Below are 13,701 nucleotides of genomic sequence, written 5' to 3'. Positions count from 1 at the left end.
AATCTGCGTTAAAAAGGAAGTGAGATCTCTATCCTGTACTTAAAAACAAATATACGTACTCTCTGACTAATATTTGAAAAGAGATACATGGTGCCATGGTGACAGGAGCAGCCCCTCGAATGTTCGAAAGCTCATTTCTCTTGATGCTTAAGGATTTTCCCAAGTACCATTTTAGTTGGTTTAATCATGATTTGTATGTCTTTTCATACCATTTTTAATTTTTAAATTCTTGGTGCAATTTTCACTTTTAGAGGGCAAGGCTCACTTTGTGCCTACCTAGACATGCTGTGTCAGTTTCTTCGAGGCCAGTTTCAGCTTACAAACTATATATATCTATATTCTATGCGCAGTAATTATAGGAGAGGATTTTGTTACAAATTTTTATAAAGGGACTCGAATCACCGAGGGCTCCAGAGTCCAGAGGAATGGCGCCTTCTCTTGGAACATCTGTTTCTGTTTGTATGGAAAGTTTTTACCCGAGCCCCGTATCACAATCATCATCAATAAGCGCACACATTTTAAGAAAAATTTTGAGCACTGCATTCATTTCATTCGGTTCTTATTTATTTATAAAAATAAATAAACAACAACCTTTCAGAAAACACCGAACACCTTCTCTGTGGAGAGAATTGTCAACTTAACTATTCAGAAAATAATTAAATAAAAGAAAGGCACTCTGGTTTTTAGTCTAAGGACAAATGATGGATTTGTGCAAGTTAAAGACTAAAAGAGAGGCGTGCCATTGAAATGATGTAGCCGTCCTGTCAGTGTCCATTTTTCCGATTCTTGTTGGGTCTCTGTCAGTGGTGGAGCGCTTCTCCAGTAGAAGGGACAAAATTGAGTGTCTCGTTATGTCACGTACTCCACGTAATTTTTGTTTCATTGCTTTCTATTGTGACACGTGCTGTTAAGTCATGGTGCGTCCAGGGAGTTTGAGAGATAAGCGTGCATTGTAAATGTGCTACACTACAGAAGTTGCCAACAACCTTTTAATACCCTTTCCACTTAAAAAGATAATGTGTGCCTATTTATGCGTGGGTTGAGTTTTGATAATATATAAAAGTTTATAATCCTTACATATATTTGAAAACTAACTCGAGAGTGAGAGTTGTCTAAAATTTATATTATCAACCTAGTAATTATTCTCAGTTGATGTAAAATATGCTCCTCAACAAATTTTTTGAACCACTCTTTCAAAAAAAATCAACAATAATAGTACAAAATGAAATAAAATACTGTTAGCAAATGACTCAAATTTTTTGTTAGATTACAAATATATCCCTTTAAATTAATAAGGACAAAAATTTGTATTTTGCTACAATAAAATTTATCTAAATTAATTCTAATAGTCAAAACATCTAGACAAAAATATAAGATGAATCGTAGTCAATGGACTCGTAACTCATTGATAACTCATTCATCCAATAATATTAATTAAGCGCATCTAAAAATGATTAGAACTCGACTATCTGTTAACCAGAGGTAGAGGGTTGAATAAATTTTCTTTCGGTATTAAGTAAAAGAACTCAAGTAAAGGCTGTTATCGGTGGTTGTAGAAGATGAGTCGTATCAATGACATCATAACAAGGTGTCATTTCTTCATATACAGGTACACTTATGGTTTTCAAATTGTGCACATTTTCATAACCATTCGTTTCGTGTGACAGATGGGAATTTTTTGTCTTTTTTTATTAAGAAGAGTGGAAGTCAGGTCCACAGGCTTTAATGAAATTAAGTTGAGCACTGAAAATTGACAACTCACCGATGAAACTCAGGGAAGAGTCCGAAGTTACTCTGTCTGCCACATAAAGGTAAATAAATGGGATTTTGTTACGTTACAATGTACCATACACAGTTAATAAGAACCACACAGTTATGTGGGTCTCATAATTTGTGTGGTTCTTTTGAATTGCGTATGATATATTTAATGTAACATAGGAGCTCCCAAATAAACGAGGAAAAAGAAAATATATATCTGACGTACACCCATATATATCAACAGTATCTATTAATGAAATTTATCATTATTAATGTATGTGGAGGTACTGTTATATTAATTGTAACATAGTATTAGCCTATATATCTATCATTATTATTGTGTGTGGAGGTACGTTATGTTTATTGTAACCTAACAACAGCATCACATTGCTCTTGGGATTTTGATCATGTCATAGATTTTGAGTGTCTTGATATGTCACGCTATCCAGGTAATTTTGTTTTTATCGTTTTCTATTGTGACACATGCTGTATTGTAAAATGTGCTACGCTACAGTAATGGCAACAACTCTAAATGTCCTTTTCCACTCGTGATGTGAATTTTGCATTGCCAATGCGCTCAATTTATATTCAATAACTATTAACTCAATAGTTAACTTAAGAGGTACCTCAAATTTATGTTATTACTTAGTCCAGTATTTATTCAGTATCATTTTCTCTTCGCTACTTTCTGTCAGGTATCCGCTCTGGTGAAATAATTGTAAGTGGACTGACTTATATGCATGTAACTTATCATCATTCTTTATCAAAACATTTGGACAGTATCACAATAAGCTAAACCATATCAACGACACCATAGCGTGGTGTCATATCTGCATGTACAGACGCACTTGTGCTTTTCGAATTGTGCACATTTTCATCACCATTAGTTTCGTGTAAGAGAGGGAATTTTTTTGTCTTTTTTAATGAAAAGAGTTGAAATCAGGTCCACCGGCTTTAATGAAAGAAGGTTGCGGATTGAAAATTTTCAAATTTGACAATGTTTGTCAGAAGTTACTCTGTCAGCCACGGAAAGGTAAATAAATGGCAAAAAAATCAAAAGAGAGGACAAAGAGATTGGTGTCTATTTAATACTAACTTCCAGCAAGACTTAGCCAGATTAAACAGCCGACCTCATGATTTTACTCACAAGGTCGGTTCATTAATGACGATACGGACTGTTAAAAAGAAGTTAACTCTATTCAGAAATTTTGTTAGGTTGGAACACTTACAAAAATATATTGTAGTCTAAAAAATTTATATCAAATAATTAATTAAACTCTAAAAAATTTATATCAAATAATTAATTAAACTCTAAAAAATTAGACTTCTAGACGTGGGACGTGTTGAAATTATCTATGATTAACTGGCACATTTTCATAGTTTCAATATTTATATGGGAGGGGGGACATTTAGATAGGACATTTTTATAAAATTTAAATAAAATAAGGTATTTTTTAAATCATTCTTTAAATTTTTTTAAAAAATTAATTGAGGTCGTGCCTCACTTAGGTCCCATTTGAGATTGAGGTTGAAATTTAACAATTTATTTATTTCATAATTTATGACAAAAATAATATTTAGTAAATTTGAACTATTATTTCTAAAATAACTGACCGTTCATTGAGTTGGTTATAGATTTTGTGTTATACTATATTATTAATATTATAAACAATGTGAAAATCTATTCCACAACCTGTTACCCATACGAATATTCAATAACCATATAGTATTGCCAAAAATTTAACAGCTATATGTATCAAAAGGACTTAACAAATAATGACATAAATTATCATACTACTATCCTTTCAGACCAGCCCCACTTACATCCCCAAATCTATTAGTTTAGTTTGGAGATAATGTATTAAGGAACGGAACAAACATCCATACCCACTTTTAAATTATATAATAATCTTTAAAACATTGCGTATTCATCTTTCAAATCCCAAAACTTAATGCTAGTCTTAATTATTTGGATATCAATAATGTTGATCTTTCAAAAATGAGATGAAAAGATTATTATGAAGTGATATGTCCATGCATTAATTGTACGTAATGTGCTAAAAATTAAATGATTGACTTTCTCATCTAATCGTTAATTAACTGTATTAAAATCAATAATTGAATGACATATAATGTAATCATTGTGACAGTATGATTAAGGGAAATTCTGTTTTACTCAAAATTTTTTGATCAAATAAGTACTTGATGAGCAAACTTGAAAATGACATCATTTAGAGTTTGCCTAGTCAAGCACTCGGTAAAAACAATTACTTTAAGGATCTCACTGTTTGAGTCATAACTTGACTCTTAATGTTATACGTCACTTATTTATTAGACAATAGATCTCATAAATAGTAAAATTACTTAATCATTATCTAATAATAAAAGATCATATTAGTTGAGATTCGAATTGAGATTTATATGTTAGGACACCTGATATTACTCCTCGATAAAAATTTCAGTTCTCATAGTCTTTTTTCACTTCAGCCAAAAAAAATAAAGGTTGTGATTGTTTAATTTGTTGTTTTTAATAATAAAAAGAAGAGAAAAAGAAACACATAAAAAGCTTGGCCACATATTATGATCGATATTTATGTTCTTTGCTCAACATGTTGATCACATATGCTAGGCATCTAGCGACATCATCGTGATCGAGACTCCTAAAAAATATCAAAGAAATGAAAGCAAAAATTTATCCTTTCCCACCCAAAAAGGGTAAAAAGATATAATGTTTCAAAAATAGAGGGAAAATGGGAGGTAAAAAAAAAAAGAGATACAAGATAATAAATATCATAATCACAAAATTAAATTCAGTGTTGAGTTGGCTTTTTTGTTAAATTTTTTGAAAGATACAATTAGTAATTATTGGATAAGAATATAAAACTAAATAAATCTTAACCATATATTGTTATACTTGCATGTGTAGTAGAAGATTATGAAAAGTTGATTATAGATCAATTTAGCATTGGCTTCATATTCTATAATCACACTAAATTAAAATTTGTTAGGAAGCATTAAGCACATAACTCAGCACTGAATTCATATCTCATAATCACACCAAATTAAAGTTTGGTAGGAGAGAGCGTCATCATACTTTAACTAATTAATTTATTTTATTTTATTTTATTAACGCATGCACACTAACAAGGATCAAATCAAATCTAAGAAGGCCGCTCAACTAAACATTGACCTCTGCTTTAACCAATTACATGAGAAGACATGTTCGATACATGTATCGTCATGCACATAACTAATAATAAATCACCATCTTGGACCATCATATATGATTATTGGACATGCCAGATTTCAGCTGGGAGAAGCTGAAATCAAATAGAGCTTTTTACACTCTTAAAATTTTTACAAGCAAATCACATAAAATCCAGATCTTACTGTTTGCCTCACCAGTAACTTGTCTATATTGCCTTATATTGAGGAATAGCATATTTGGATATGCCAAATATTAGCTACTAAGAGCCCTTTTCTGTAATATAAAATTTAAATATGAACCTATTTTATCTTTTCTAACTAACGAAGCAAAAATTCAAATTTGGAAGTTATGTTACTAATTCGGGACATGGGTTGCGATGGATATTATGTAACCAAAAAAGAAAATAACCATAAAAAGAAAGTAAATAAAGGGGCTCTCAAAACTGACAGTAATTAATTATCATTAAGTATGCAGAAGGCAACAAAGTACACCAAAGTTTTCTGGTAGTTCATTAACTACCGTACAAGCTACTTAATTGTACCATACGCAGCAACTATTAACAAATCAAATTGCTTCTAACTGAGAGGAATTATTAGCAGAATTGGAATTATTATTATTATTACTATTAGCAATATTCTTGAGAACTTTTTGAAGATGGTGCGCTGTATCTTCTGGAAGAGCCTCAAGCCTTGGCCTCTCTGGCAAAACCCATCTGCCATCAGTATTTCTCACCATCCCTTTGTTTTCATCTTGACGCCAGTGTGGAGGCACCTCGTATTCGCTCTTCAAGAAATCACAACTTTTATTAACCAACGCAATATCTCTCTTTGTGGTCTCCAAACAAAACTGATTTTCTTTTCCACAATACCCATCTAGCAAATGTAAAAGTGCTTCAAGATTGTGGGCGCACCCAAAATCTTTAGTGTTCTTCAAAAATGGACTGTTAGTGTGATCCAATGCTAACTCAACACCAACATGAGCATAGCTCCATGGGAACTTTGTAGCTTCTTCAAAGTGCTTCTGAAATTGGAACTTTTCATTTGCAAGAATTCCGGGAACCGTTGGTACTTTGTCATGAACATTAACAACTCGTAGCACTTTAACTCCAAGCTCATCACACCGTTCTTTGAACTTGAGATTCCCCACTCGAGGCCCGGCAAAAGAGTAAACGGTGATCGGAATCTTCTTGGTACTTGATGATGATTCTCCATCGTTTACGATGTTTAATCCCAACTCTGCCACATCATATGCACTTACTATAGCCAAAGCCGCTCCAAGGCTATGGCCTGTGAATGTAATGCTAATTTCTTCTCCTTCATAGTACTCAATAAGCCTCTTGATTTCAGCTAACACTTGTTCACGAGCTGAAAATGTGCAATAGTTACAAGACTGTTCTTTCTTGGTGTACAAGTCATGAAACCCTAACTCAATTTTGATAGAAGGGTCACTACCAAAATTTGCCGTATGGAGAATATCTTTAAGATCATAAATCCATTCAATATATGTGACCGTGCCCCTCCATGCAACCACTATATCTCTTCTTCCCAGCCGTTTTATCTCCTCTTCATCGGTGGTAACGGCGATGTAGCCCATCCAATTAGCATAAGTGCTCCACACACTACTTAGCCTAGATTTTTGGAAAAATTTTGGAAGATTGATGTTTGAGGTCGCATAAAGATACCTGCTAATTTGGTAGCCAGAATCAGCCATATCAAGCTTTTTGAAGAAACTAGCTGCTGAATATTTGCAAGTGCCACAATACTTGGAGTGAGGATCAAAGTCAAAAGAATCGTAGCATGCTTGTGAGAATTCGCCATAACGAATGATTTCTTTTCGGAGATGGCAATTCATGGGGTCTAATAATCCTTGCCAGTCATTGCAACCCTGAATTGCCTTCCACATCTCATGTAACTCCTTTTCTTCTTGTTCTTGTTCTTGTTCTTCTTCTTCTTGTTGATGATCAAAAGCTAAGGTTTCATCTAACGGGGGAGTGCTTAGATTTGAAACGGATGAGCATTTGAGGAGGTTTTTAGAGTTTAGAGATGAAACATTAGTGAGGTTGTTTAGGTAAAGAAGACTTGTCTTGGCTTTCTTTTTGTAGTATCTGTATTGTTGAGGGAGAAATGGAAAGACACCCTTAGGACTGCTGAAAGATAAAAGATTAGGAGCCATTGATGGGTTCTTTCTAACGGGTGAGTTTTAATTTTCTTTTGATTTCTTGCTGGTTTTTGAGAGAGGGGTGAGTTATGAATTTTCACAAGAAGGAGATAATACAAAATTAAGTAAATTGTGGGGGTGAGGATTGCGCGGGAGGGAGAGAGAGAGAGAGAGAGATCAAGGAAGATCCAAGTCAATGCATGTGATATGTATGTACAAGTTCTCGTTTCCCGAATGAGGCTTAAAGAAGCTTTTGGCTACATCCACTGAGTCATACCAATGCCTGGTTAATAGTGTTTGAGGCGTTGAGCTGTGTTGTTTTGTGTATCAGTGAAAGAAAAGGATCAGAAAATACTGCATGTGAAATGGATGTACGAGATACTACATTATATACATATAACGCAGGACCAGGACCGAGCTACAATCAATGAGTTGTCTTATCAGTTTGCATCTGGGCTCAGTTGACGTAGATATTGAGGTATAGCTAATGTGACACGTATTTCATACCTTAGGCTACATAGCAATGAGACTAAGGGGTTTTGAAAAAGATCAGGGCCATCGAAATCTTCTTTTGGATAAAATTTAAATGGATGATTGGTGGTCCGTAGATATGATTATAAAAATTATTAAATCTCAAGCATACGTTCTCATCGGTCCCTAGAAGTAATTTGGCTTGCCATGAATGTTGTTTGTGCCCACAATTATTAGAGTAATATGAGGGAGCAATTTTTGGTGTTTAGTGTCAAATAAAGTGGCCATCTAGATGGTAACAATTTTGTTCAAAGAAGAAGAAGAATTTTGCAGCAAGTTTGAAAGAAAAAGAAGCACACGGTTTTGACAAGAGAAAGAAGAAAAAGAAGAAAAATAATAATATATAATTGATGAATAGTGTCAAATCTTTCTCTATAAATAGAAACGAAGAGAATGAGTAAATCCAATTCCATTAAGAGAGAAGCATTGTCTTCTTTTAGAGTTGAGAGTATTAAGAGTTTAATAAACTCTTGAGTGATTAGTGTTCTGAGAGTTTGAGTGTATTGAAATTTTGGGAAATGAGCTATAATACTACAGTACTTGTAACTCATTTTCACTAGTAAAATATTTCCTTTTATTTTCGCATGTGAATGTAGGCTAAAAGCCGAACCACATAATTTATGGTGTCCTCTATTGTGCTTGTTTTTTATTTTCTTACAATTTCATTTTAACTGCGTGTCTGCTTCACCCACCAATTTACTAACATTTAGTAAGTGAAATTTGTAATCTCTATTTTTTTTAAACTACACGCTATCAATAATATGAAGCACAAGGTTATCAAAAGTGAGAGTTCAGAACATTTGATAATATATTTTAATTATTTTAAAAAATAGAAGTAGATTTTTTTTATTTATCCTATAAAAGTTAGACATAAGAGTAAGGTTCAAATCAATTTATAATTCTTACCTAAGTTATTTCACTAAAATTCAAACACGAACGATAAATCAAATAAAACTATTTAAAAATTACTCAATTAGACACCTTAAAATAAATTAAGAAGTAAAATATGGATTTTGAGTAGTGCTAATGCTTAAAGACTATTGCATTACGCCTATATTTTAATATATGTGATTAGTTAAATAATGCAGCTGGTATATTTTAATATGAAAAAACGCCCAAATCAGTTGATATGCGATTGTTCTATCTTAACTAAAGTATTCGGTTCGAGACTTGAGAATACAACTGCGTTAAATATTTGTTGGGAGAACTTTACGCCCAAGTGGTCCTATCTGACTTGAATCTAGATTAATCGAGTCCAATTTAATTTTTAGATATCAAATAATTTAATACACTGAAAAAAGAATTTTAACAATGAAATAAACAAATGGATGAGAATTAATGGATTTTTATTTATTAAGAGGGAAGAGTTGTTGATGTGGTACCATCTTAGTTCTCTCACACACTCTCAGCAAGTGCCTCTCTTTTTCAGAACTTTGGGGGTCACCACTAAAACTTTTGTTCATAATGGATTGGCTTATTATGGGAATTTACAGCACTAATATCCAGTACCCCACAAAAATTCGTGGAAATTATGGTAGATGGATATGCTAGATATTTGTTTTAAAAAATAAAAAAATTGGCGCATAAATTTACAGAAAATTATAAATAAAAAGGTCGTTTTGATGGTCAATCCTAATCTTTTCAGTTTGAGAAAGTATTTTACAGCTATAAATCCATAACAAGTGTATACATAGATTAATCACCACTCAAATAAACACTTATACAACTACTCGAGATTTTATTTGAATAAATGCAGATTTTTATAATTAGAAGCATAGTTGCTGTGTATCATTAAAAAGATCATTAATGAGTTCGATCAGCTGAATATTGATACACCATACATCAAAGTCAAGCTTAATAAAATGGATACATAATGCGGGAGAAGGGAAAAAAAAAGAAGGCATAATGGCTAGAGATCGTTTATGACAGGATATTCCTGTGTAGGATACCCAAAAAGGGGTTCACGTGAACTTTCTGGAGTGCTGGAGGCATAAACTATAAGGGATAAATTTTAGATTATGAATGGATTTAAATTATCTCCATATTTTTAAAAATTTTAAATTATCTTTATTTTTATTCAAAATATCAAGAAAAATAAGGATAAATTGATTATTTTTTTCTTCTTAACAAAAAAAAGAAGAATAAATTGATGTTTTTAAAAATAAAAGGAATGAGTTGAATATGGGTGGGGTGGGGATATTTTCACTTTACTATTTTTATAAATCCACTCTACTTCTAAAAAATAATTATAACAATTCACAATATTTTTAAAAGATATGAATTAATAAAATTTTTGTATAGTTAATCAATTAAATCCTTCTATTAATTTTTATCTTAGTTTTTTTTACCGTCTTTGATCATAAGTTTTAATATAAGTTTTATTTTACTAATTTATTATTATGATATAAAACAATCAAATTGCCCCAATAAACACGAGTTATTGTATCTAATAATTTACGTAGTTAATTATGTGAATCTAATATTTTTAAATGATATATAGTTATTATTTTCACTACCATTACATGTAAATGACATAATTTGATGGCCTAATAATTTACATGAGTACTGTGCAATAAAAACAGTGTTAAATTAATTAAAATTTAATAATCATACTAATAAAGTAGTATTAGAATCAATGAATTTAGTATAAAATTATAAAAATATTGAAGTTAAATTAAATTCTTGGTAGTTTTACCTTATAAGAGTAAAATAATCAATTTAAACTTATGCCAAAGCAATCTTTGTAATCAAGTACAATAAAAATATCTAAGTCACAAAAAAATAAAGTAAGATAGATTTAATTAATTACTTCTCCAAATTTCTTTTTTTATTTGAAATTTTTTAAAAATAATGTGCAATTTTGTAATTATTTTTCTGAAAATTTTGGGGTGGAGAGAGAATCACCTTTTGAAAATAATCAATTCACGGAAGGTAATCTAAAATTAATTTTAAACTAAATATCAAAGGATTTCTTGATTCAATTTTTTAATTTTAACAAGTACAAGAGTCTATTTATAGCAGACAACTGAAATTAGCCTAAGACCTTATATTGTACTCGTGATTTAAGGAAAGATTGGAATCCCTTTGAGATTTCGTTTTGCTCCTTACCCAAATCAAAGTATCCAATAAGAGCATTCAAAAAATAATAATATGATAGTGATTTAGATTCAACACTAAGCAAAAATTTATATATAATTTTTGGGAAATTATCATTCATATACCCTATATTTGCTCTGTTATTAAAAATACTACAACACTTTGAGGGTGTATCAATCGTCCACCCTTAGTTGACAAAATGTATCAGCCGACCATCAAACCGTTAGTTTCCGTTTGAAAGTTAACGGAGTTACAGTGAATTGACGATTTTACCCTTGAAAATTATCACTTGTATACCCTTAAATTCTCTTTTTATCACTTGTATACCCTTAAATTATCACTTGTATCATATGAAAAGACCAAATTACCCTTATGACGTCATCATACTTAAACGGCAACTAACGGTTTAGTGGTCAGCTGATACATTTTGTCAACTTAGGGTGGACGATTGATACACCTTCAAAGTGTTGTAGTATTTTTGATAATGGAGTAAACTAAGGGTATACAAATGATAATTTCCCATAATTTTTTAATATTGCAATTAGATTAGAAATAATATTTAATTAAATGCACAGTACATGATTCTTTTACTTATTGATCATAAAATGTTATACTCGTTTTTATTATTTCTTATTGTGTGCTTCTCTACTTCTGTTCAAGTCAACTAGTATGAACAAAGCCATCGTCAATGAGTCCGAAATCAACCAGAACTAAAGGAGCAATTAATGCACGTGGAAATTTTGGTTTTTTTTTTTTTTCCGACCAGAATCATAATGATAGAATCATCTTTTCTTAATCCACGAGTGGTCTAACGAACCATACACGGGGTCTCCCTTTTGACACATTTATGGGAAAAATGCAATATATTCTTGTTATTTGGCTAAATTAATTATAATCCGTTAATATTTTAAAATACATTTAGACTTCCCTAAGTGTCAATATATATTTTTTGTTTACACTTAAAGATTGTTTGATGTTGGGAATATGAGTACCTCAATTATTTAATTAATTGAATAAATTTTTAATCCTAATTAATTCAAAATTATAAAAAAAAGTAAGGGAGTTTTCAGAATTAGTTTAAATATTATGACAATTCCCTTGTTTTTTCTCATAATTTTAAATTTAGATTTTCCATCATTTATGATAAAGAATTATTCAATTAATTAAATTATTAAAGGTATTCATACTCTCAATAATAAACAACTACCTAAGTAAAATAGTAAATCAACAAAAAAAATTAACATTCAGGGAGATTTAGATGTGTTTTAAAATATTAGGTGGGTTTTAATTAGTTTAGTCAAATAATAGAAGGTTTCACTCTTTTTCCCTAACATATTTATTTGTACATTTGAGAAAAAGTTATCTTCAAAAAATCTACAACTCTTGTAGAATGATTCACTCAAATACACCAACCCATTAAAACTATATTTATGGTCTATACATCTTCTAAAATTTTTACACTATCGCCTTTTTAAAATTAAGGTATGTTTGTAAACACTTATATATATAAAAATTTTTCATTTTTGTTTTTTTTGCTCTTCGTTAATTGTGTTTTTCCTCACCATAATCAAAATTACTCTTAACATCGTCAGTGCAAATGGTGATGACCAAACAACAAACAAAGAAGAAACAGAAGGGATTTACTCAATTTAAGAAAAATACTTACTCTTTCTCCCTCTTGGTTTCTTTGTTCAATATTGAAGAAAATCATTGAATCGATAAGCCATCAGCAACTTATAATAAACATTATGTAAGAATACCAACTAAACCTCAAGAAATCAAATATCTATTCTTCAATGATTTGATGATGGATATGTTCTTGGTGTGCAATAGCATCCATGACTAAGCAAGCCATTCTTGTTTGTGGATTTTTTAATGATATATTCAATGGATAAATTTAGAGGCTTAGTGATGAGATCATGAGAAAAGAAGAATGGGAAAAAAAAAATTTATTGAGTAGACTCAGAAAAGAGAAATCATATTTTACAAGGAAATTGATGGGGAAAAAGAAAGTATGATAATTGCTATTGTTATTAAACCTTTATGCTATAATTTTCTAAAATCTTGATTGTTGAAATGTCTTCAATCTAATGGTTACAAATTAGCTGTACAAATAGATATAATTTTAGATATACATATAGCAAATATTTGTCGATGACTTGCTCACTTATATATGGCAGTTAGAGCTAATTAAAAGCTAATGATTTTGTTTCACAATAGTTGTCAATTAATACACTAATGATTTTTTTATGTTGTAGCCTAATTATGATTTAGAGAGCCAAGTTCTAGTCGTAGCACGTATTAGGACTCATATCCCTCCTAATTATATAATTACATAAGGTCAATAAAGATAGACATTTCTCTTGTATATGGGCAGGACTAAATAAAAATCAATAACATTTTTCATTGTAATACAAATATCAATGTTTTTAAATAAAACTTTTGAAGTTGATATATAGTGGATGCAATTGATTTCATATTGACAGCACATGATGTGACGCTACTGCCATCCGCATCAGCAGTTTAGCAATAGTGCCGTGCCCTGGCCTTTCACTGTGTTTCACATTAAGCATGAAATTTGGTGGCCGGCCTTGACCGACCTTTAAAAAAAAAATGAGAAACCTAGTAATAATAATTAGGGAAAAGAACACAGAGACTCCTAATCTTTGAATAAGGGACACATAGACTCCCAACGTTTAAAAAAGGGACACAAAATCTTATAATATTTCAAAAAAAATACTCAGACCCTTATTTGTTAACAGAAATTATAATTTTAAAGTACAATTACCATTATACCCTTATAGCATATTAAAAAATAATTGTTCATTGTCCAATTTATTCCTATATTATTAATAAAATTACGAATATAACTTCATTATCCAATTTTTCCATTTAATTTTTGTCAATTTTTTCTCTTCAACTAAATAAATTTAATCCATTGCTCAATAATA

At 30.8% G+C, this 13,701-nt stretch overlaps 1 protein-coding gene across 1 annotated transcript; it reads right to left on the bottom strand.

The window, feature by feature from the left end:
• Positions 1–5,409: 5,409 nt before the first annotated feature.
• Positions 5,410–7,490, bottom strand: LOC102608575 (phospholipase A1-Igamma3, chloroplastic). Its single transcript, XM_006470574.4, has one exon. The coding sequence runs from the start codon at positions 7,136–7,138 to the stop codon at positions 5,531–5,533; it is 1,608 nt and encodes a 535-aa protein (XP_006470637.1). The 5' UTR covers positions 7,139–7,490; the 3' UTR covers positions 5,410–5,530.
• Positions 7,491–13,701: the final 6,211 nt, after the last annotated feature.

The sequence above is a fragment of the Citrus sinensis genome, chromosome 2 (assembly GCF_022201045.2).
Source record: "Citrus sinensis cultivar Valencia sweet orange chromosome 2, DVS_A1.0, whole genome shotgun sequence".
NCBI classification, from domain to species: Eukaryota; Viridiplantae; Streptophyta; class Magnoliopsida; order Sapindales; family Rutaceae; genus Citrus; species Citrus sinensis.
Note: the sequence above shows the minus strand (reverse complement) of the source record. Positions and strands in the feature narration are given on the sequence as shown.

Coding starts and splice junctions, on each gene's coding strand:
- LOC102608575 (XM_006470574.4), bottom strand. CDS start 7,138: ATGGCTCCTAATCTTTTATCTTTCAGCAGTCCTAAGGGTGTCTTTCCA.